This window comes from Felis catus, chromosome D1 (genome assembly GCF_018350175.1).
Source record: "Felis catus isolate Fca126 chromosome D1, F.catus_Fca126_mat1.0, whole genome shotgun sequence".
Lineage (NCBI taxonomy): Eukaryota > Metazoa > Chordata > Mammalia > Carnivora > Felidae > Felis > Felis catus.
In genome coordinates this window covers 33,138,061-33,160,675 of record NC_058377.1, presented here as the reverse complement: position 1 = coordinate 33,160,675, position 22,615 = coordinate 33,138,061, and the positions used below count along the sequence as shown (strand labels likewise).

General features: G+C 37.9%; 1 protein-coding gene across 2 annotated transcripts in view; it reads left to right on the top strand.

Moving 5' to 3' along the window:
- The window catches only part of ARHGAP42 (Rho GTPase activating protein 42), a 327,384-nt gene that overhangs the window by 202,402 nt on the left and 102,367 nt on the right, over nucleotides 1-22,615 (top strand). For both annotated transcript variants that reach the window (XM_003992599.6, XM_045038578.1), the window contains exon 5: nucleotides 13,497-13,598. In XM_003992599.6, the coding sequence (XP_003992648.3) occupies nucleotides 13,497-13,598 (102 nt within the window). The remainder of the gene's footprint in view (nucleotides 1-13,496; nucleotides 13,599-22,615) is intronic.

Sequence of the window (22,615 nt, the reverse complement as noted above, 5' to 3'; positions counted from 1 at the left end):
GATTGGTTCCTGTCGGTTGAGCATCCGGCTCTTGGTTTCAGCTTAGGCCATGATCTCATGGTTCCTGGGATTGAGCCCTGTGTGGGGCTCTGCGCTGACACTGCAGAGCCTGCTTGGGATTCTCTCCCTCTCAATCTCTCTCTCTTTCTCTCTCTCTCTCTCTCTCTCTCTTTCTCTCTCTCTCTCTCTCTCTCTCTCTCTCTCTCTCTCTCTCTCTCTCTTTCTCTCTCTCTGTGTCTCTCTCTTTCTCTTTCTCTCTCTCTCTCTCTCTCTCTCTCTCTCCCTCTCCCTCTTTATTCCTCTCTAAATAAATAAATAAACAAAAAATATTGAAAAATATACAAAGATTGGTTCCTTCTTTCAGTTTTCTTCTCAGCCTTGGTCAGCCTGAGTAGCAGTATCACCTACACAATGGGAATTTAATAAAGGTTCAAAACAATAAATTCATAAAAAAACTAATTTGTGAGCAAGATGTCAGAATACCCATAGAAAACTTCCTCTTCCCTGTATTCTAATTCTATCACTTTCTTAGTACCCTTCTAACATTTATCTTTCTGTACCTCTTTCAATATAGTCTATATATTCCCACCCTCTAAGTTATTTCTCTTTCTCTTCTCCCATTTTTAGACTGAATTTAATTTTTATTGAAGATATACAGAGTTTTTAAAAATTTAATAATGTACAAAGGTTTATAAGTTATAAAACAAATCAACTGCCTACCCCATCTCTCTGCTCTGAAGTTCTGTTCCCCCAAATCAGCTACTTTTCTTTAAACTATTATTTTACATTAATTTCCATTTTCCTAAGTAATAAGCTCAGTCATATATTTTGCTTCAATTTTAGACATTAAATTAGTTTACCTACAATAGAACATTAATATTACACACTTTTACCGTACCACAGCCACTGCTACTCCATATATATTTCTACTCTTGCCATCCATCAGATATATACTCATAGTTTTTAAAACTAGTGGTCAGTATTTACATAATAATGAAATTATTGTTCATAGGTAAGCCCTACCAAGATCTATGATTACATTTCCATTCTTGCATGTTTTTGTTTTTCCTAGAGTTAATCATTGCCTTGTTTGTAAAATCAAGATAAAATTCTCTGTTTTCAAATGCAAAAATGTAGTTACGAACATATATTACGTTTGAACACATCAGAACCTTTGTTTTATTCATTTATTTTTTTTAAGAAATATTGCTACTGGGCCTCTCATCTTAACTGTTTGCTTTCATAGGTTTACTACTCCATCTGTTTTCATAGAAGTTCATATTACCTTAATCTTGGGAATTCCCTTTGTTTGAACTAGATCCTGTGTTTTGGTTTTGGTTTATTCCTTCATTTTAGTGAAGCACATCTGTCAATATCTTTCTGAGAAATGGTACTTGGGTAAATTTTTTGAATGTGTTTACAAATATTTTTATTCTACATTTAAATCTAGATTGCCAGTTTTACTGGATATATAACTCTAAATTGGAATTATTTATTCCTCAGAATTTTGAATGCTTTACACTTTTTTTTTCAATATATGAAATTTATTGTCAAATTGGTTTCCATACAACGCCCAGTGCTCATCACAAAAGGTGCCCTCCTCAATACCCATCACCCACCCTCCCCTCCCTCCCACCCCCCATCAATCCTCAGTTTGTTCTCAGTTTTTAACAGTCTCTTATGCTTTGGCTCTCTCCCACTCTAACCTCTTTTTTTTTTTTTTTTCCTTCCCCTCCTCCATGGGTTTCTGTTAAGTTTCTCAGGATCCACATAAGAGTGAAAACATATGGTATCTGTCTTTCTCTGTCTGGCTTATTTCACTTAGCATCACACTCTCCAGTTCCATCCACGTTGCTACAAAGGGCCCTATTTCATTCTTTCTCACTGCCACGTAGTACTCCATTGTGTATATAAACCACAATTTCTTTATCCATTCATCAGTTGATGGACATTTAGGCTCCTTCCATAATTTGACTATTGTTGAGAGTGCTGCTATAAACATTGGGGTACAAGTACCCCTATGCATCAGCACTCCTGTATCCCTTGGGTAAATTTCTAGCAGTGCTATTGCTGGGTCATAGGGTAGGTCTATTTTTAATTTTCTGAGGAACCTCCACACTGTTTTCCAGAGCGGCTGCACCAATTTGCATTCCCACCAACAGTGCAAGAGGGTTCCCGTTTCTCCACATCCTCGCCAGCATCTATAGTCTCCTGATTTGTTCATTTTGGCCACTTTGGCATGAGGTGATATCTGAGTGTGGTTTTGATTTGTATTTCCCTGATAAGGAGCGACGCTGAACATCTTTTCATGTGCCTGTTGGCCATCTGGATGTCTTCTTTAGAGAAGTGTCTATTCATGTTTTCTGCCCATTTCTCCACTGGGTTATTTGTTTTTCCGGTGTGGAGTTTGGTGAGCTCTTTATAGATTTTGGATACTAGCCCTTTGTCCGATATGTCATTTGCAAATATCTTTTCCCATTCCGTTGGTTGCCTTTTAGTTTTGTTGGTTGTTTCCTTTGCTGTGCAGAAGCTTTTTATCTTCATAAGGTCTCAGTAATTCATTTTTGCTTTTAATTCCCTTGCCTTTGGGGATGTGTCAAGTAAGAGATTGCTACGGCTGAGGTCAGAGAGGTCTTTTCCTGCATTCTCCTCTAGGGTTTTGATGGTTTCCTGTCTCACATTCAGGTCCTTTATCCATTTTGAGTTTATTTTTGTGAGTGGTGTGAGAAAGTGGTCTAGTTTCAACCTTCTGCATGTTGCTGTCCAGTTCTCCCAGCACCATTTGTTAAAGAGACTGTCTTTTTCCATTGGATGTTCTTTCCTGCTTTGTCAAAGATGAGTTGGCCATACGTTTGTGGGTCTAGTTCTGGGGTTTCTATTCTATTCCATTGGTCTATGTGTCTGTTTTTGTGACAATACCATGCTGTCTTGATGATTACAGCTTTGTAGTAGAGGCTAAAGTCTGGGATTGTGATGCCTCCCGCTTTGGTCTTCTTCTTCAAAATTACTTTGGCTATTCGGGGCCTTTTGTGGTTCCATATGAATTTTAGAATTGCTTGTTCTAGTTTCGAGAAGAATGCTGGTGTAATTTTGATTGGGATTGCATTGAATGTGTAGATAGCTTTGGGTAGTAATGACATTTTGACAATATTTATTCTTCCAATCCATGAGCAGGGAATGTCTTTCCATTTCTTTATATCTTCTTCAATTACCTTCATAAGCTTTCTATAGTTTTCAGCATACAGCTCTTTTACATCTTTGGTTAGATTTATTCCTAGGTATTTTATGCTTCTTGGTGCAATTGTGAATGGGATCAGTTTCTTTATTTGTCTTTCTGTTGCTTCATTGTTAGTGTATAAGAATGCAACTGATTTCTGTACATTGATTTTGTATCCTGCAACTTTGCTGAATTCCTGTATCAGTTCTAGCAGATTTTGGTGGAGTCTATCAGATTTTCCATGTATAATATCATGTCATCTGCAAAAAGCGAAAGCTTGACTTCATCTTTGCCAATTTTGATGCCTTTGATTTCCTTTTGTTGTCTGATAGCTGATGCTAGCACTTCCAACACTATGTTAAACAACAGCGGTGAGAGTGGGCATCCCTGTCGTGTTCCTGATCTCAGGGAAAAAGCTCTCAGTTTTTCCCCATTGAGGATGATGTTAGCTGTGGGCTTTTCATAAATGGCTTTGATGATGTTTAAGTATGTTCCTTCTATCCCGACTTTCTCAAGGATTTTTATTAAGAAAGGGTGCTGGATTTTGTCAAAGGCCTTTTCTGCATCGATTGACAGGATCATATGGTTCTTATCTTTTCTTTTATTAATGTGATGTATCGCGTTGATTGATTTGCAAATGTTGAACCAGCCCTGCAGCCCAGGAATGAATCCCACTTGATCATGGTGAATAATTCTTTTTATATGTTGTTGAATTCGATTTGCTAGTATCTTATTGAGAATTTTTGCATCCATATTCATCACAGATATTGGCCTGTAGTTCTCTTTTTTTACTGGGTCTCTATCTGGTTTAGGAATCAAAGTAATACTGGCTTCATAGAATGAGTCTGGAAGTTTTCCTTCCCTTTCTATTTCTTGGAATAGCTTGCGAAGGATAGGTATTATCTCTGCTTTCAACGTCTGATAGAACTCCCCTTGGAAGCCATCTGGTCCTGGACTCTTATTTGTTGGGAGATTTTTGATAACCGATTCAATTTCTTTGCTGGTTATGGGTCTGTTCAAGCTTTCTACTTCCTCCTGATTGAGTTTTGGAAGAATGTGGGTGCTTAGGAATTTGTCCATTTCTTCCAAGTTGTCCAATTTGTTGGCATATAATTTTTGATAGTATTCCTTGATAATTGTTTGTATCTCTGAGGGATTGGTTGTAATCATTCCATTTTCATTCATGATTTTATCTATTTGGGTCATCTCCCTTTTCTTTTTGAGAAGCCTGGTTAGAGCGTTGTCAATTTTGTTTATTTTTTCAAAAAACCAACTCTTGGTTTCGTTGATCTGCTCTACAGTTTTTTTTAGATTCTATATTGTTTATTTCTGCTCTGATCTTTATTATTTCTCTTCTTCTGCTGGGTTTAGGCTGCCTTTGCTGTTCTGCTTCTAGTTCCTTTAGGTGTGCTGTTAGATTTTGTATTTAGAATTTTTCTTGTTTCTTGAGATAGGCCTGGATTGCAATGTATTTTCCTCTCAGGACTGCCTTCGCTGCGTCCCAAAGCGTTTGGCTTGTTGTATTTTCATTTCGTTTGTTTCCATATATTTTTTAAATTCTTCTCTAATTGTCTGATTGACCCACTCATTCTTTACTATGGTGTTCTTTAACTTCCATGCTTTTGGAGGTTTTCCAGACTTTTTCCTGTGGTTGATTTCAAGCTTCATAGCATTGTGGTCTGAAAGTATGCATGGTATAATTTCAAATCTTGTAAACTTATGAAGGGCTGTTTTGTGACCCAGTATATGATCTATCTTGGAGAATGTTCCATGTGCACTCGAGAAGAAAGTATATTCTGTTGCTTTGGGATGCAGAGTTCTAAATATATCTGTCAAGTCCATCTGATCCAATGTGTCATTCAGGGTCTTGTTTCTTTATTGACCATGTGTCTAGATGATGTATCCATTTCTGTAAGTGGAGTGTTAAAGTCCCCTGCAATTACCACATTCTTATCAATATAGTAGTTTATGTTCATGAGTAATTGTTTCATATATTTGGCGGCTCCCGTATTCGGCGCATAGACATTTATAATTGTTAGCTCTTCCTGGTGGATAGACCTGTAATTATTATATAATGCCCTTCTTCATCTCTTGTTATAGCCTTTAATTTAAAGTCTAGTTTGTCTGATATAAGTATGGCTACTCCAGCTTTCTTTTGGCCTCCAGTAGCATGTTAAATAGTTCTCCATCCCCTCACTCTCAATCTAAAGGTGTCCTCAGGTCTAAAATGAGTCTCTTGTAGACAGCAAATAGATGGGTCTTGTTTTTTTATCCATTCTGATACCCTATGTCTTTTGGTTGGTGCATTTAATCCATTTACATTCAGTGTTATTATAGAAAGATATGGGTTTAGAGTCATTGTGATGTCTGTATGATTTATGCTTGTAGTGATGTCTCTGGTACTTTGTCTCACAGGATCCCCCTTAGGATCTCTTGTAGGGCTGGTTTAATGGTGACAAATTCCTTCAGTTTTTGTTTGGGAAGACCTTTATCTCTCCTTCTATTCTAAATGACAGACTTGCTGGATAAAGGATTCTCGGCTACATATTTTTTCTGTTCAGCACATTAAGGATTTCGTGCCAATCCTTTCTGGCCTGCCAAGTTTCAAAAGAGAGATCAGTCACAAGTCTTATAGGTCTCTCTTTATATGTTAGGGCACATTTACCCCTTGCTGCTTTCAGAATTTTCTCTTTATCCTTGTATTTTGCCAGTTTCACTATGATATGTCGTGCAGAAGATCGATTCAAGTTACGTCTGAAGGGAGTTCTCTGTGCCTCTTGGATTTCAATGCCTTTTTCCTTCCCCAGTTCAGGGAAGTTCTCAGCTATTATTTCTACAAGTACCCCTTCAGCACCTTTCCCTCTCTCTTCCTCCTCTGGGATACCAATTATGCGTATATTATTTCTTTTTAGTGTATCACTTAGTTCTCTAATTTTCCCCTCATACTCCTGGATTTTTTTATCTCTCTTTCTCTCAGCTTCCTCTTTTTCCATAACTTTATCTTCTAGTTTACCTATTTTCTCCTCTGCCTCTTCAATCCGAGCTGTCGTCGTTTCCATTTTGTTTTGCATTTCGTTTAAAGCGTTTTTTAGCTCCTTCTGACTGTTCCTTAGTCCCTTGATCTCTGTAGGAATAGATTCTCTGCTGTCCTCTATAATGTTTTCAAGTCCAGTGATTAATTTTATGACTATTATTCTAAATTCACTTTCTGTTATATTATTTAAATGCTTTTTGATCAGCTCATTAGCTGTTGTTATTTCCTGGAGATTCTTCTGAGGGGAATTCTTCGGTTTGGTCATTTTGGATAGTCCCTGGAGTGGTGCGGACCTGCAGGGCACTTCCCCTGTGCTGTGGTGTATAACTGGAGTTGGTGGGTGGGGCCACAATCAGCCCTGATGTCTGCCCCCAGCCCACCGCTGGGGCCACAGTCAGACTGGTGTGTGCCTTGTCTTCCCCTCTCCTAGGGGCGGGATTCACTGTGGGGTGGCGTGGCTTCTTGGGCTACTTGCACACTGCCAGGCTTGTGGTGCTGGGGATATGGTGTATTAGCTGGGGTTGGTAGACAAGATGCACGGGGGCAGGAGGGCAGGCTTAGCTCGCTTCTCCTTAGGTGTTCCACTTCAGGAGGGGCCCTGTGGCAGCGGGAGGGAGTCAGACCCGCTGCTGGAGGGGTGGCTCCACAGAAGCACAGCATTGGGTGTTTGTGTGGAGCAAGCAAGTTTCCTGGCAGGAACTGGTTCCCTTTGGGATTTTGGCTGGGGGATGGGCGGGGGAGATGTCGTTGGCGAGCGCCTTTGTTCCCCACCAAACTGAGCTCTGTTGTCCTGGGGCTCAGCAACTCTCCCTCCCTTTCTCCTCCAGCCTTCCCGCTTTCCGAGCAGAGCTGTTCACTTATGACCTCCCAGATGCTAAGTCGCGCTTGCTTGTCAGAACACACTCCATCCGGCCCCTCTACTTTGCTTGGCCGGCAGGCTGCCCCTCTGCCCCGGCTCCCTCCTGCCAGTCCGAGCAGCGCGCAGCGCCTCTCCGCCCTTGCTACCCTCTTCCATGGGCCTCTGGTCTGCGCTTGGCCCCAGAGACTCTGTTCTGCTAGTTTTCTGGTGGTTTTCTGGGTTAGTTAGGCAGGTGTAGATGGAATGTAAGTGATCAGCAGGACGTGGTGAGCCCAGCGTCCTCCTACACCGCCATCTTCCCACAATTGCCTGCACTTTTGTTTTATAACCTTCCATGTTGATGTTGTGGATTCATTAGTGTCATGATTTCTGATACTTTTTATTTGACCTCTGTTTTTAGGTTTTCATTTTTATCCAGGGTTTTGTAATATTTCATGATATTTTTGTCTTACAGGTATTTTCTTATTTAATGTGCTTTGTACATATTTCTCATGGAAAATTTTAATATGAGAACTTTTTTCTCAATTCTGGAAATTTTCATGTGTCATTTTTTAGTAATTTCCTCCCTACACTTTCTCTTTCAGAAGTTTGATTAGGCAGATGCTGGTTTTCCTGTTTAACTCCTGATTTTCTGTTTTCATCTGTTGTGTTTAGTTCATAGCCCTCTCTTGTTTTATTGATTACTCATGTCTCATTCTCATTGTCCTCCTTACAGAGCAAACATTCTTATGGGTTTAATATGCATATATGTGTTCTTGTAAAATTGTTACCATTTTGTATGCATGTCTCTTTAATTTACATAAATGATTTAGTATTACTTGCCTGTTTTGTATTTTTAACTCAAAATCGTATTTAAAAAAATTTTTTTTAACGTTTATTCATCTTTGAGAGATGGAGAGAGGCAGAGCATGAGTGGGGAAGGGGCAGAGAGAGGGAGACAAAGAATCGGAAGCAGGATCCAGGCTCTGAGCTGTCAGCACAGAGCCCAATGCGGGGCTTGAACTCACGAACTGCGAGATCATGACCTGAGCCAAAGTTGGACGCTCAACCGACTGAGCCACCCAGGTGCACCTCAAAATTGTACTTTAAGATCTGTCAACATTTATTCTTTTCTTCTAACTTCTGTCTAGCACTCCATGGTATTCATCAAATTCATTTTTGGTCTATTAATGAATACACTGGCTATCTTCCTGTTCCCATATGCTCATTTATGTTTTCCTTATGGACTTTTATATGTGGATCTTTTTGTGATTTATACCCAGAAGCTGGTTTTTAGGGCCGCTTAGTAGTGCGACATCTCTCTTTAGAAAGGCTGTACCCCTGTACAATTCCGCCAGTAATATATAAAGTCTTCTGTATCTCCACATGCACTCAATATGTAGCATTATTCAACTTTGTAACTCTTGCCAAATCTGATATAATGTGATATCCCAATATTTTAATTTGCTTTTTTTCTTAATCACTAATGAGTTTTAACAACTCTTTAAATGCTTGTTACCCTTTGGACTTTCCTCTTCTGTTTCTTATACCTTTATATCTTTCATATCTATTTCTGTTTTTTTTTTTTTTTTTTTTTTTTTTTTTTTTTTTTTTTTTTTATCATTCCAGTTTGTAGTTCTTCATAAAGGGCTTGGTCCTTATGAGTCTGATCACCTGGTGGTGGTAGTGGCGAGGTAATTGGGAATGATGGAGATGTGGTGAATTATAGTGGTAGAGCTACCCATAAGAAGACCTTTCGGAGTGTCTATATCTCAGGAGATTGAGGAGGAGGGACTTGGTGGGCAGTGGTTGAGGAGCCTGGGAATGGTTGGGTGCAGTCATCACAGGAGGGACATTGCTGTGTAAGCTATACTGATATCCTCAACAATCTGAGTTTCTGGATACCAGGAATCTCTTGGGCCTTAAGAAACTCCTACGCAACATGTGGTTCGAATAGTTTAGCATCTGACACTTCTAGGACTTAAAGATGGTGATGTCACCCTGAGCTGCCATTCTAATCAGTGAGTAGATGCCATCATTAGAGGAAGAAGAAGTCTAGCCAGGATTGGTAGTCAGGGCTATAACTTATCCTCTCAGTGCTTAGCACAGTACCAGTTTATAAGAATTCCACATATGTTTGAAATAGAAATTCAGCTATTGGTATTTATTATTCTTCATATTACTTTTTCTACTGCTATAGATTCACTTGAAGGATTTTTTTTCAAAATATGCACAAACTGCTCATTAGCTAATGGCTATACTAACATAATGACATAAATAGTTGCATGGAAAATTTCACAGTATCTCGGATGATAATTATAACATTGAAATTGTCTTAAAGTCTGATGTAGAAATATTAAATATGCACTCCATTTTTTTTTTAATTTGTTTTTCAGCGTTTATTTATTTTTGGGACAGAGAGAGACAGAGTATGAATGGGGGAGGGGCAGAGAGAGAGGGAGACACAGAATCAGAAACAGGCTCCAGGCTCTGAGCCATCAGCCCAGAGCCTGACGCGGGGCTCGAACTCACGGACCGCGAGATCGTGACCTGGCTGAAGTCGGACGCTTAACCGACTGCGCCACGCAGGCGCCCCTGCACTCCATTTTTATAAAAGATATATAGAAAATAAGTTTTCACTTTATTTTTAATAATTTATATTATGACAAATTAAAATAAAGGTTCATGACAATTGTCTAAACAAAACTTTACAGTGGTTTTCTATAGAAAAAAATATAGTTAGATAACATTTTGAGAATTTCTAGTTGTGATTTTCTAAATCACAAGTTGTAGAGTCTCTTCTTCATCTTTGGTACCCTCTTGTGGTCAGTGGAAGGGATTGGTTTGGACTTCTTTTAACAATTATGTATAGTTTCATGTTTTTTATCTGCATGATAGACCTATCATTTTTATGAATATTGACTTTTTTTGGCTATATACAGATTTGGAGTAAAATTGACAGTTGGAGTTTTCTTCCCATTCCTTACTTTGCTGTGTAAAGTGAAGGTGTGGCACAACCACACTTACTAATCTTAGAAGCTGAGATATAATATGATCACTGTGCTTAGAGTAAATGTGGTATCATCTGGAAAGCAGATTGATTGCAGACCCAGAACTTACCTTATACTTTTGTCAGCTAATATTGGGTTTGGGGACTAATTTGCCATTTTTGATTATCTATTTTAAGTTTTATAATACATACACACACACACACACACACACACACACACACACACATACAAACACATCACACATATATACATATATATGTGACTTAATTTTATTTTATTTAAAAGTGTTATTATTTTGTTATTAGACTTCATTTTAAGTGATTACCTAGTTCAAATGCACTTCCTGTATTTACAGGAAATGTGACAATATAATGTAGTCTCTTTTTTTCAAATCATGCTCTGACAATAAGAAGACAGGAATCCTGTGCAGAATTTAGTAAAGATTCATGGGTTATTTTTCCCTTCCCTCTGCAGCATTTGTTTCAGAGCAGATTCTTAGCCTGATATCCATAACATGTAACCAAAAGATAAGAGATAGCTGTGTGGTGTTAAGTTATTAAATCCAAATGAGACATGGCTTATATGAGGAGTACATCATGGCTTTGGGGACAGATGTGAATTTCAAGGAGAAATGCTCTTTGTTTTCAAGAAAAAGCTTCCCTACATTATAGTTGTCCTTCATGTAGCCTACTCAGTTCTTTAATTTTAGGCTAGATCTGAGTGTGTTTTTGTTGTCTACATCATTGGAAGCTTTGAGTAGATCTGTTGCTGGCCTGGTGAAGTACTAGGATTTGAATAAGAGTCCAGAAAGTGCTCTGGGAATGAGTTTTATATTGCCAGGAATGCTGACATGTTGGCAGTGAATTGTTTCCAAAAATGCCATCAAACACTGACTGAAAACAAAGATACTAGTGTTGTCACCACAGCTGTGTTCTCTTTGCCTTTACCCAGTTTCTTCTATGCACAGCAAGAAATTTTAAGTCCCCTGAAATGAAAGTGAGTCAGCATTGTGTAATGTGTAATGTGTAATGTGTAACTGTAATGTGACTGGTTGCCCCCCAGTGTTTGTGCACATTGGGATTGAGTTAAGCTGTTAAGCTATTTGTGTAGAATTGTCCCTGGTATTATGGATTTTGTTTTGTTTTGTTTTAAACAAATGGACTATCTGTGAGGGATTGTGGTGCCCAGTGTTATAAGAGGAAGAAGTTCCCTTGTTCATTAAATATTTATTGAGCACTTTCTCAAATATCAGTTTTAAAAAGAGGATAGGGTACATACCTAAATTTCTCTCCTGCAGTGTCAAACACAAACACTATAAGAAATTTATATGTAAAGCTCTGTGAGCCTTCAAAAGGGAGGGAGAGTTGATGGAAGGGACTTGTGAATGAGACCTGTTTGAGTTGTGTGCTAAAGTGGATGTAACTTGAATATGTGGAAATTAGAAGAAATGAGCATTTTGTCAGAGGAGAAATGACCTGCAGAGAAAAAAGATAAGGAGCTCAAAAGCCTCTCTAGGAGGAGCTCAAAAGTCTCTCTAGTGGGAGAGACTTTTCAAAACATTGATTGGGAAGGTCAATTGTGAGCATGAAATGCTAGATTAAAAAGTAAGCTCCATTGAGCAAAGGATGAAATATTCACCCAGGTGTCTTGTTGCAACAGTAGAGAGGACAAGCTTGTTCCATCCTGAGCCTTGGACTTCTCTCCTTCCTTCTGGGTCTGCTGCTCCACATTCTGTAATAGGAGTTTCTCAGTGGACCTGCTTTTTTGGATGTGAATACCACTCTTTATTTTTTTATTGTGTTTCTCCAGCCACATTTTCTCCTTATGTAATAAAAATCCCTTGAAGATTTTGACTTTTCTCATTTATCAGTCTAGTAGTTTAATTTACAAACATATTAGTACTTCTTAAATGGCCCAAAAGTGACTTGAACTTTTACAGTGCTCTTCCCATTCGGTGTAATTTTGTCCATTAACTTTCTGAAGTTCCATATTTGGAACTAGATCATGGTGAGTTAAAAATGTCAGAGGTGGCAGTGAATCAAAAAAATTACTTGGATCTATCAGTCTGAATCTGACAACTTCAGATAATGGGACAGACAGACCAGAGGCCTGCTTGTCTTTTCCCTTTCTTCTTTCCTCCCCTCCTCCTCCTGTCCATCCATACATCTATCCATGTATTAATTTTTTTTTCTATTGATGTATAGTTGGCACACAATGTTATATTGTTTTCAGGTGTGCAATACAGTGATTCTACAACTCTATACATTATGTTGTACTCTTCTCTGTATTGTTCCAATTTTAGTATGTGTGCTACTGAAACAAGCATATACCCATCTATTATTATTTTTTATTAACCTCTTTGAAATACTTCAGCAAATAATGAAGGAAAACATTATGCATAATAATCAGAGAGCTTGTTAAAAAATAATAATTCCTGAATCTCTGGATGGGGATAATAGGAATCTGCATTTTGAATAGAAATACTTGACTCTCATTAAAGTGGTCCAGACATTGCATTTCCAGTAACACTGAAATAAAAGCAAAGAAGAGTACTTCTTTGGTGAATGAAATGTATGAGTATGATCACCTAGTATTTATTTCATAGGGACTCATAAATAGAAAAAAAGTTCCCTTGTGAATAACATATTTATAGTTGGAGAATATTATATGCCCAGGCATGTCTTTCTCCTTTAGGATTTTATTCCATTTGCATTTCTGTAAGAATGCACCACCAGCTGAGAGGTATAGATTTCCCCTGCAGCTTCCCCTATAAGATAATACAATTTTAAGAATAAGCAAAGGTTAGCCATTAGTTATGTTGAGTGTATGATAAAGATGTTAACCTTTTTGGTTTGATTTTGAACCATCTTACTTAATTATTTCATGCTACCAATTTTTAGAAGTTTGTTTCCCTCTGTTTCCCCTTATCAAGAATGGTTTGAAATATCAGGTATCTTTTTGTAGCTGGGAAATAATGATTCCTTAGAAGAGTCTATGTGAGCACTTCTCTAAACTGGTTATATGTTAACTCATTGAAATCACCAAAAAAACGAAATGAGACACTCTCTCTTGGTCCTATCTCACACTTACTAGATCAGAATTTCCTATTGAGAATCAATTATAAAGTTCTCAGAGGGATTCTACTCTAGCCAACCTGGCTCTCTTCATACTATAGTTCCATGAACTTCTTTGAGAATTTTGATTACATATTTGAATACATAGTCAAATGACTTGTTTCACATCCTTCTTCCTACTCCATCAAGTTTTATACATATTTGGAGCTCACTAAATCTGTGGTAAATACTTGTATTGGACATTTGATGGTGATGGTAAAAAAAAAAAAATCAAAATTTTAGTCTCTAATTAGTATGTTTTGTTGTTATTGTTATCCCCTAGGATGGAAAGAAGAAGTTTGATAAGGAAAGTGAAAAGTACTATTCTATTCTTGAGAAACATTTAAATTTGTCTGCAAAGAAAAAGGAATCTCATTTGCAAGAGGTAAGTTTTTCCAGTTGAAATGTGAAAAGGACATTAGCATTAAAATCATGTGAAGTCCAAATTTCCAAATGTGGTAGTATCTCAAAATATGCCACTCTTTTTAAAAAGTGTGTATTTATGTATTTTGAGAGAGAGAGAGAGGAAGCTCTGGTGCCCACACATGAGCAGGGAGAGGGGCAGAGAGAGAGAGTCTCAAGCAAGCTCCTTGCTGATAGTGCCCCCCCAAACACACACAACAAGGGGCTTGATCTCAGAAATCATGAAGTCATGACCTAAGCCGAAACCAAGAGTGGGAAGCTCAACTGACTGAGCCACCAAGGCACTCCCCAAATCTGCTACTCTTTAATAATGATGAGAAGGAATAGAATAAGACTTTTTTTCTTTTCTTATTGGGCATTTTTTCAATGTCAGGACCTACCAAATTCATGGAATAGCTTTTTTTATATCTGTTTTTAAGGTGTTGCTTCTGCATTAAGGGGAAAACAGACCCACAATTACACATTATAAAATCTCTATTTTTTTATCAATTTTCTTAAAAAACAAGGCAACAGAAATATTTTACTAACATCTATGCATGGAAGCAGTCCGTATCTTCCCTTTTTTCCTGAAATATTTATCATTGGTAGTTTTTAAGTATAATTAATAAAATCGAGTAGTCCTTTTACTAAAGCGTAATATTGTTCCAGTTCCAGTGATCAGATACGTTTAAAAACAAAAATTGGGCCCTCTTGCCATTTTCTAATATCTTAGCAACTATAAAATCTTGACACATGGCTGACACTGAACCATGGGAGTTGTTGAACTCATTCACCTGCAGTTCCTTACTGCCCTCCAGACCTTTGCAGGGAATCTTATACTGTGCTGAGTCTCCTCCAGTTTCCTCTTTCTCTTCTGTTTGTACTTCTAGATATCTCAGTCAAGAACCTTTTTCAAATGCCTCCTCTTAATCTTTATAGGAAAGCCACCTACCTTCCTGAACTGCTTATCAAACCTGGATCTCCACTCTCTTTATTCCTTATTTGCCTTACCTCCACATTCACCCACAAGGCATACTTGTTGAGTTGGAGTATGGATGCAGTGGAGTCAAAAGGCATGAGAGGGTTATTTTTATTTCTTTTTGCTCTTTGCTATTCTCCTATGTTCTCATTTAGTGAACTGAATCTCTCATTCAAAAAATGTTTTTTTAAAAAAAGTTTTAATATTGGTAATTTTTGTTATTTACACATGTATTCATTATAACTAATATATTGTTATTAACACCTGTTATTAAAGTAGGATATATTTATATACAATTATGTGTCTAGGGAAAGATTTTCTGACTAAATTGAAATGGAGAAAAATCTGTCATTAAGAAAAATCATATTTTTAGTTTTCATTGGCATGTCTAATCTTATGAAGTACTATGTTATAACTTAATATTATATTTACATGTTCCAAACTTCTTAAATGCTCGCATACCTCTTTGCTTATTACACTGCAAGAAACCTAGAAAAGAATGGAGTGTGTAAATGTAGTCATGTAAAGGAAGGCTCACCTTATTATCACCAGTAAACCACTATCTTTCATGCCAAGGGCTTTGGCCAGGTGCCATTTTAAAAATATACCCCTTCTAAATCAAGGGTGCTTTTTAGAATCTTTAAAGGGTTATATGTTCTTAAGATATAGATTCAGACTCAGATATTGCCTAAACCATCAAGCAAGTACTAACTTTATCCAAATTCTAAAATCCTCTAGAGGGTATACTTCAGTTTTCCCTGACAACCTAACTCTGTATTTAATATTTGCCTGTTAGTGGCCTTCAATCCCTCAGGCTATGGTAGAAAAGAATATCTGTTCTGGTTCTGTATTTAGTTGGAGCCTAGGAAAACCTATAATATGATTAATAGCATTCTCTACTTGCCCCATTACACACACACACACACACACACACACACACACACACTCACGTGCACACACACACACGTTAATGCAGGCACATACTTCTTTTCCAGGAGCCATAACCTACAACAGAACACAGTGCACAAATTGTGCCAGCAGCTGCTCAGAGCACATAATAGGCAAGGGAAAATATGCATTGCTTTTTTTCCCTCTACTCTTCCAAGAATCAAACCTGTTGAAGGGAGAAGCTGCCATGCTTACATTTAATTCTGTAACCTCTGTTCCTTTCCAGAGAAACTCTGGTACTTCTGTCAGTACCCAGCTTATTAAGTTGTTTTCAGAAACACCGTTCTGTGCCTTCTCACCTGCACACTTGACTTCTTGTTGATTTCTTAATGGAAAATAAGTGGTTGCCCATTTTTAGTACTGAATTAGGGGTCAGCTTATGTTGATAAAACTACAAGGCTATCAATGAGATGGATCATTGGATTAAACAGAATTAGAAAGACTTGTTAAGATTATAGGCTTTATAGTAAATGAAAAGAAGTAATATTTGATATGTAACTGGATACTTTATTTCTGTGTATAAGAGGAAGAGATCATAAAGGAAATGTGGAAAGACCAGAATGTATAAAAATAATCTGTATTTCAAAATGTATTAAATCAAATGAAAAGTAAAAGTTTTAGGGAATTTGTACAACATATGACACAGGATTACCATCTCTTATGTATAAGTTGCATTTGAAAATCACTGTGAAAAAGTCTTCAATGGAAAAATATGAGGTAACCATTTGAAAGAGCACAGAATGGAGAAGAAGATGGTGGTGGAGTAGAAGGACCCTAGGCTTTCCTCATCCCATGAATATAATTAGATAACTATCAAATCATGCTAAATATCCCAGAAATTGACCTGAAGACTAGCAGAACAAACTTCACAACTAAGCATAGAGAAGAAGCCACATCAAAGAAGGTAGGAAGTGCAGAGACACAGTTTGAGAGAGAAATGGATCATGGCCATTGTGATGGGGAGGGAGCCATAATTGTGGAGAAGGGCGAGAGACAACTAACACGCTATGGAGGAGTGCACAGGAAAAACAAATCCCCTTAGCAATTGGCTTGGAAAGCAAGAGAGGCTGAATTTCATGAGTTCTGGCAACCAGTGGGACTTAAATCCTGGAGTTCTGTGGGAGAGAAGGCAGGACAAACAGGCTGTGGACGTACAGTGTGGAAATAGGAATCTGAAGAGCACTTGGGGGCACTCAGTGGTAAGGTTACTTGGTTATCCCAGAGCATGTCCCAGAGAGGTAGCATTCATAGAGAGACCCTTCTAGGAACAAAGGAACCGGCAGGTGCTATTTCCCTTCCCTGCCCCTCAGCATAAGTACAAGGCCACCTGTGGGAACTACTGCAGCATAGGCACTTACTACTTACCTTGCTTAAACCAAGTCCTGCCCTCGCTCCCAACTCCATGCCCTTTCTAGTCATGTTTACCTTAGTTCCAGAATGGAAGGCCCATACCCCCAAAAGACCAGCCCAAACCCCTGCCAACACTGCATCTTCAGATGCAGGAGTTTTGTGTAGCCTAGGTTCCAGTGGCGGTGGCAATATGTCTCATTTCACAAGCAGATCAGAGCACACCTAGTTAAAACATGCCACATTCAGGCCAGGGTCCAAACACTGCTCACAACAGGCAAAGAGAGACTTTGTAAATGACTGGGATGAAGAGACACAAGAGCAGACCACATACAGCATACATCGGAGACACTCCTGGACAGGGGACACTACAGTGTAGGTCACTACAGGACCTCTTCTTCATAAGGCCATTACCCTCAAGCATAAGAGATGTACCTGGCTTTCCTAACATAGGCATGGAGACTTACACAAAATGAGAAGACAGAGGACTTTGTCCCAAATAGGACAAGGCCAAGGCCAGAGATCTAAATGAAACAGATCTAAGTAATCTGGCTGATAAAGAATTTAAAGTAATGATCATAAAGATACTCAGTAAATTTGAGAAAAGAGCGAAAGCCATCAGTGAGACCCTTAACAGAGATAAGGAACATAACAGGGATAAAGGGCTCAATAAACAAAATGAAAAACCCACTTGATGGAATGTACAGTAGGCTGGAAGAACCAGAGGAATGAATGAATGACCTAGAAGGCAGAGTAATGGAAAGTAATCAAGCTGAACAAAGAGAGAAAGAGGATTATGCAAAATGAGAATAGACTTAGGGAAATCAGTGACTCCATCAAATATAATAACATTCGTATTATAGAAGTCACAGAAGAAGAAGAAAGGAGAAAAGCAGGCAGATAATTTATTTGAAGAAATAATAGCTGAAAACTTCCCTAATCTGGGGAAGGAAGCAGATATCTAGATCCATGAGGCACAGAGAACCTTTAACAAAGTCAACAAAAACAAATCTATACCAAGGCACACTATCTATCTATCTATCTATCTCTCTATCTATCTATCAGAGCATGCAAATATGCAGGAGCATGTAGGGGAGGAGCAGAGGGACAGGGAGACAGAGAATCTTAAGCAGGCTCCATGCCCAGTGCGGAGTCTGATGTGGGACTTAATTTCATGATTCTAAGATCATGACCTGACCCAAAATCAAGAGTTGGACACTTAACTGACTAAGCCATGCCTCCCACACCAAGACATGGTATAACTAAAATGGCAAATGTAGTGATAATTTTTTTAAGAAGCAAGCAGAAAGACAATTACATGCAAAGGAAACCCCGTTAAGGTTACCATGGGATTTTTCAACAGGAATTTTCCAAGCCAGAAGCGAGTGGCATGATAAACTCACCGTGCTGAATGGGAAAAAAATGTGCAGCCAAGAATACTCTATCCAGTAAGGCTATCATTCAGAATAAGAGATCTAAAGAGTTTCTCAGACAAATAAAAACTAAAGGAGTTCATGACAAATAAACCAGCCCTGCAAGAAATATTGAAAGGGGCTCTTTGGGTGAAAGGAAAGACCACAAGTGGAAGCATGAAGTAAGGAAACAAAAAAGCAGTAAAAATGAGTATTTTTATAAAGTTTCAGTCAAGGACTGACAAAATTGAAGGTTGTAAAATATGACACCATATACCTAAAACATGGGGAGGGGAGGAGTAAACAGTGAGTTCAAACTTAAATGATCATCATCTTAATACAGGCTGCTATATGCAGAAAATGTTATATACAAACCTAATGATAACCACAAATCAAAACCACTAATAAATATGCATGGAATAAAGAGAAAGAAATCCAAATATATCACTAAAGAAAACCAGCAAACCATGAAAGTGAGAAAGACAAAGGATCAGAGAAAATCTTCAGAAACCATAAAACAGGTAATAAAATAGCAATAAATACATATCTATAAATAATTAGTTTCAAGGTAAAATGGACTAAATGCTCCAATCAGAAGACATAGTGCAACAGAATGGATAAAGTAGCAAGGCCCATCTATATGTTGCCTATCAGAGACTCATTTTAGACCTAAGGATACTTGCAATTGAAAGTGAGGAGTTGGAGAAACATTTATCCTGCAAATGGATGTCAAAAGAAAGCTGAAGTACCAATACTTACATTTTTTTTTTATTTCCTTTTGGAGACATAGAGACAGAGTATGAGTGGAGGAAGGGGCAGAGAGAGAGGGAGAATCTGAAGCAGGCTCCAGGTTCTGACCTGTCTACACAGAGCCCAATGTGGAGCTCGAACCCACAAACCATGAGATCATGACTTGAGCCAAAGTTGGACATTTAACCGACCTAGCCACCCAGGCGCCCCTGAAATACCAATACTTATATCAGACAAAGTAAACTTTAAAACAAAGACTAATAAGAGACAAAGAAAGATATTATGTAATAATAAAGAGGACAGTCCAATAAGAAGATGATAGTTATGTGCCTAACATGGGAGCATCCAAATACATAAAGGAGTTAATAACAAACACAAAGGAATTAATTGATGGTAACACAATAGTGGGGGATTTTAATACCCTACTTACATCAATGGTGATATGATCTAAACAGAAAATCAACGAGGAAAGAATGGCTTTGAATGACACACTGGACCAGATGGATTTCTCAGATACATTCAGAACATTCCATCTTAAAACAGCAGAGTACACATGCTATTCTTTTTTTTTTTTTTGCTTCAAATTTTTATTTAATTCTAATTAGTTAACATACAGTACAATATTGGTTTCAGGAGTAGAATTCAGTGATTCATCACTTAACATACAACACCCGGTGCTCATCATAACAAGTGCCCTCCTTAATACCCATCACCCATCTAGCCCATCTCCCACCCACCTCCCTCCATCAAACCTCAGTTTGTTCTCTATCTTTAATAGTGTCTTATGGTTTGTTCCCTTGTTCTCTTTTTGTTGCCCTCCATATGTTCATCTGTTTTCCTTCTTAAATTCCACATATGAGTGAAATCATATGGTATTTGTCTTTCTCTGACTTATTTCGCTTAGCGTAATACACTCTAGCTTCATCTACATTGTTGCAAATGGCGAGATTTCATTCTTTTTTGATGAAAGAATAATATTCCATATATACATACACACACACCACATCTCTTTTTCCATCCATCAGTCAATGGACATTTGTGCTTGCTCCATAGTTTGGCTATTGTTGGTAATGCTGGTATAAACATCAGGGTACATGTACCCCTTCACATCAGCATTTTTGTATCCTTTGGGTAAATACCTAGTCGTGCAATTGCTGGATTATAGGATAGTTCTATTTTTAACTTTTTGGGGAACCTCCATACTGTTTTTCAGAGTGGCTGCACCAGTTTGCATTCCCACCAACAGTTTAAGAGGGTTCCCCTTTCTTTGTATTGTTGCCAACACCTGTTGTTTCTTGTGTTATTAATTTTAGCCATTCTGACAGGTGTGAAGTGATAGCTCTTTGTGGTTTTGATTGGTATTTCCCTAATGATGAGTGAAGTTGAGCACCTTTTCATGTGTCTGTTAGCCAGCCATCTGGATGTCTTCTTTGGAAAAGTGTCTATTCATGTCTTCTGCCCATTTCTTAACTAGATTACTTATATTTTGGTTGTTGAGTTTGATAAATTCTTTATAGGTTTTAGATACTAATCCTTTATCTGATATGTCATTTGCAAATATCTTTTCCCATTTTCGTAGGCTGCCTTTTAGGTTTATTGATTGTTTCCTTTGCTGTGGTGAAGCTTTTTGTCTTGTTGAGGTCCCAATTGTTCATTTTTGCTTTTGTTTCCCTTCCCCCTGGCTATGTGTCTAGTTAGAAGTTGCTCCAGCTGAGGTCAAAGAGGTTGCTGTCTATGTTCTTCTCTACAAATATTTTTAAGTTTATTTATTTATTTTTAGAGACAGAGAAAGAGAAAGAGTGTGCATGAGTGGGGGGGGGTGCAGAGAGAGAGAGGGGGAGAGAGAGAGAGAATCCCAAGCAGACTCTGTTAGCAGAGGCTTGAACTCACAAACCACGAGAGCATGACTGGAGATGAAGTTGGACGCTTAACTGACTGAGCAACCCAGGCACCTCTCCTCTATGATTTTGATGGTTTTCTGCCTCACATTTAGGTCTTTCATCCATTTTGAATTTATTTTTGTGTATAGTGTAAGAAAGTGGTCCAGTTTCATTCTTCTGCATGTTGCTGTCTAGTTTTCCCAACACCATTTGTTGAAGAGACTTTTTTCCATTGGATATTTTTTCCTGCTTTGTCAAGGATGAGTTGACTGTATAGTTGTGGATCAATTTCTGGGTTTTTTACTCTGTTCCATTGATCTGTATGTCTGTTTTTGTGCCAGTACCCTACTGTCTTGATGACTGCAGCTTTGTAATATAGCTTAAAATACAGAATTGTGATGCCTCTTGTTTTGTTTTTCACTTTCAGAATTGATTTGACTATATGAGGTCTTTTCTGGCTCCATACAAATTTTTGGATTGTTAGTTCTAGCTTTATGAAGAATGCTGGTGGTATTTTGATAGGGATTGCATTAAATGTGTAGATTGCTTTGCATAGTGTAGAACTTTAATAATGTTTTTTCTTCTAATCCATGAGCATGGAATGCTTTTCCATTTCTTTGTGTCCCCTTCAATATCTTTCATAAGTCTTCTATAGTTTTCAGAGTACAGATCTTTTACCTCTTTAGTTAGGCTTATTCCTAGGTATATTATGGTTTTTGGTGCCATTGTAAAAGGGGGTTGATTCCTCACTTTCTTTTTCTGCTACTTCATTATCAGTGTATAAAAATGCAACAGATTTCTGCTCATTGATTTTATATCCTGCAACTTTTCTGAATTCATGTATTCTAACAATTTTTTGGTGGAGTCTTTTGCAAATAGTAAAAGTTTGACTTCTTCCTTGCTGATTTGTATGTGACTTATTTCTTTTTGTTGTCTGATTGCTGAGGCTAAGACTTCCAGTACTATGTTAAATTGTAATGGTGAGAGTGGAGATCCTTCACTCATTCTTGGCCGTGGTGGAAAGGCTTTCAGTTTTTCCCCATTGAGGATGATATAAGCTGTGGGTCTTTTGTATATGGCCTTTATGATGTTGAGGTATGTCCCGTCTATCCTTACTTTGTTGAAGGTTTTTATCAAGAATGGAAGCTGTATTTTGTCACATGCTTTTTCTGTATCTTTTGAGTGGATCATATGGTTCTTTTCCTTTCTTTTATTAATGTGGTATATCACATTGATTGATTTGTACCTATTGAACCAGCTCTGCAGCCCAGGAATAAATCCCACTGGTATGTACTGTTGGATTTGATTTGCTAGTCTCATGTTGATAATTTTTGCATCCATGTTTATTAAGCATACTGGCCTGTAATTCTCCTTTTTTAAAAAAAGTGGAGTCTTTGTCTGGTTTTGGTCATGGTGAATAATTCTTTTTATATGCCGTTGAATTCGATTTGCTAGTATCTTATTGAGAATTTTTGCATCCATATTCATCAGGGATATTGGCCTGTAGTTCTCTTTTTTTACTGGGTCTCTGTCTGGTTTAGGAATCAAAGTAATACTGGCTTCATAGAATGAGTCTGGAAGTTTTCCTTCCCTTTCTATTTCTTGGAATAGCTTGAGAAGGATAGGTATTATCTCTGCTTTAAACGTCTGGTAGAACTCCCCTGGGAAGCCATCTGGTCCTGGA